General features: G+C 34.1%; 1 protein-coding gene across 1 annotated transcript in view; it reads left to right on the forward strand.

Moving 5' to 3' along the window:
- The window catches only part of LOC106468896 (partner of bursicon-like), a 7,142-nt gene extending 6,642 nt beyond the window's left edge, over positions 1-500 (forward strand). The window contains exon 3 of the mRNA XM_013929344.2: positions 181-500. Within this exon, the coding sequence (XP_013784798.2) occupies positions 181-339 (159 nt within the window). The 3' untranslated portion in view covers positions 340-500. The remainder of the gene's footprint in view (positions 1-180) is intronic.
- The last annotated feature ends 1,120 nt before the right edge of the window (positions 501-1,620 follow it).

Consider the following 1,620-nt stretch of genomic DNA (forward strand, 5'->3'; position numbering starts at 1 on the left):
GAAGAAAAACTTTAATATAAGTTTAACACAACCTGATGATGAAAAAACCTTGTCGAAACGTTCTAATTTGCTGTTGTGTTAAACTTATATTAAAGTTTTTCTTCATTACCCATTCAAGCCGTCTCCAACCATTATTAAACAATGTCGTTTTGATTTTGATGGTTTGTGTATTTTCTACAGGATTGCCGGTGTTGCCGAGAAGCGATCATGGAATTAAAAACGATTGAATTGAAGGAATGTTTTCGCAGTGACGGAAATCGAATTTATGACAGCGAAGGAACAATGACCATACATCTTGAAGAACCAGCAGAATGCGCGTGCCACGAATGTGGTCATTAGAAGATGTGTACATTTCTTAAATTATAGCCTAACTGTCACTCTGGTGTTTATTAAGATATGTTATATTTATAATTAAAATACCAATGTTATCGTACAAGTATATGACATTAAAAAGTTTGTCTCTGCAAATGTATTTGTGTTCTAGAATAAAAATAAAACTATAAAACTAGCAACTTCGTTTACTATTTTTAGTCCAACGTGTATTAATCCGATTATGCCGAGTGTTTAGTGTTCTGGGCTAAGGATAGGAAGGTCCAAGATTCAAGCATGATATGCTGCTGAACATGCTCCATATATTATGGTTGCTTAGAAGTTATAACTTAAATAGTAAATCCTGCACTGTTCGAATAAGGGTCAGGGCCTGGCATGGTCTGGTAGTTAGGGTGCTGGACTGCCAGTCTGCAGGTCGCGAGTTCGAATCCCGTCACTGGACGTGCTCACTCTTTCAGTGGGGACATTATGATGTGGCGGTTAATCCCTCTTTTTGTTGGTAAAAGAATAGCCCAAGATTTGGCGGTGAGTGGTGTTAACTAGCTACCTTCCCTCTACGGGCTATCACTTCTAAATTAGGGACGGTTAACACAGATAGCCCTCCAGTAGCTTTGTGTGAAATTTCAAAAAAAAACCCCTTGGTAAGCATTTCTAAATTAGGGATGGCTATGTCTGAACCTTGGAGTATTTGACTTGATCGTTTAGAACATGTGTGGCATAAGATAACGTTTAGGTTGAAAATACCAAAAACTTTTTGTTTAAAGACTGTACAGTAAGTTTATACAATCTTACAACAACCGACTTAGTTTTTTCTCGTAGATTACAAGTAAACCACGAAAAAAATGAAGAAAAGAAACACACACAAAATTGTCATTAAAATTAATAATGGGTTTGAATGTATAAAAAACAGTTTCATTCAAACACACACACACACACACACAAAACATTAACCGAGCTTTTGAAAAGAAAACAATTCAGAAAAATTGACATTAAAAATAATATTAAAAATTTAATGAATTCAGTACTAAGAAATTCAAATACTATACATTATGTATTTCGAAAATTGAAATATATTCAGCAGAAGATCTATTTGTACCTAAGAATTTTCGAATGTGGGTGACACTAAAATTTAAATATATATACAGTACGACACTTTGTTTCTTCAGTAGAACTGAATCGAACACTATTGGCTTTTTTGTCAACGGCGTTTAAATATAGAGAGATTATATGTATTTTTGCAGGGTAATAATTTGAATAAAAAGCAAACGATGTGTGAGTGCATAAAATATT

This window comes from Limulus polyphemus, unplaced genomic scaffold, assembly GCF_000517525.1.
Source record: "Limulus polyphemus unplaced genomic scaffold, Limulus_polyphemus-2.1.2 Scaffold3208, whole genome shotgun sequence".
Taxonomy (NCBI): domain Eukaryota; kingdom Metazoa; phylum Arthropoda; class Merostomata; order Xiphosura; family Limulidae; genus Limulus; species Limulus polyphemus.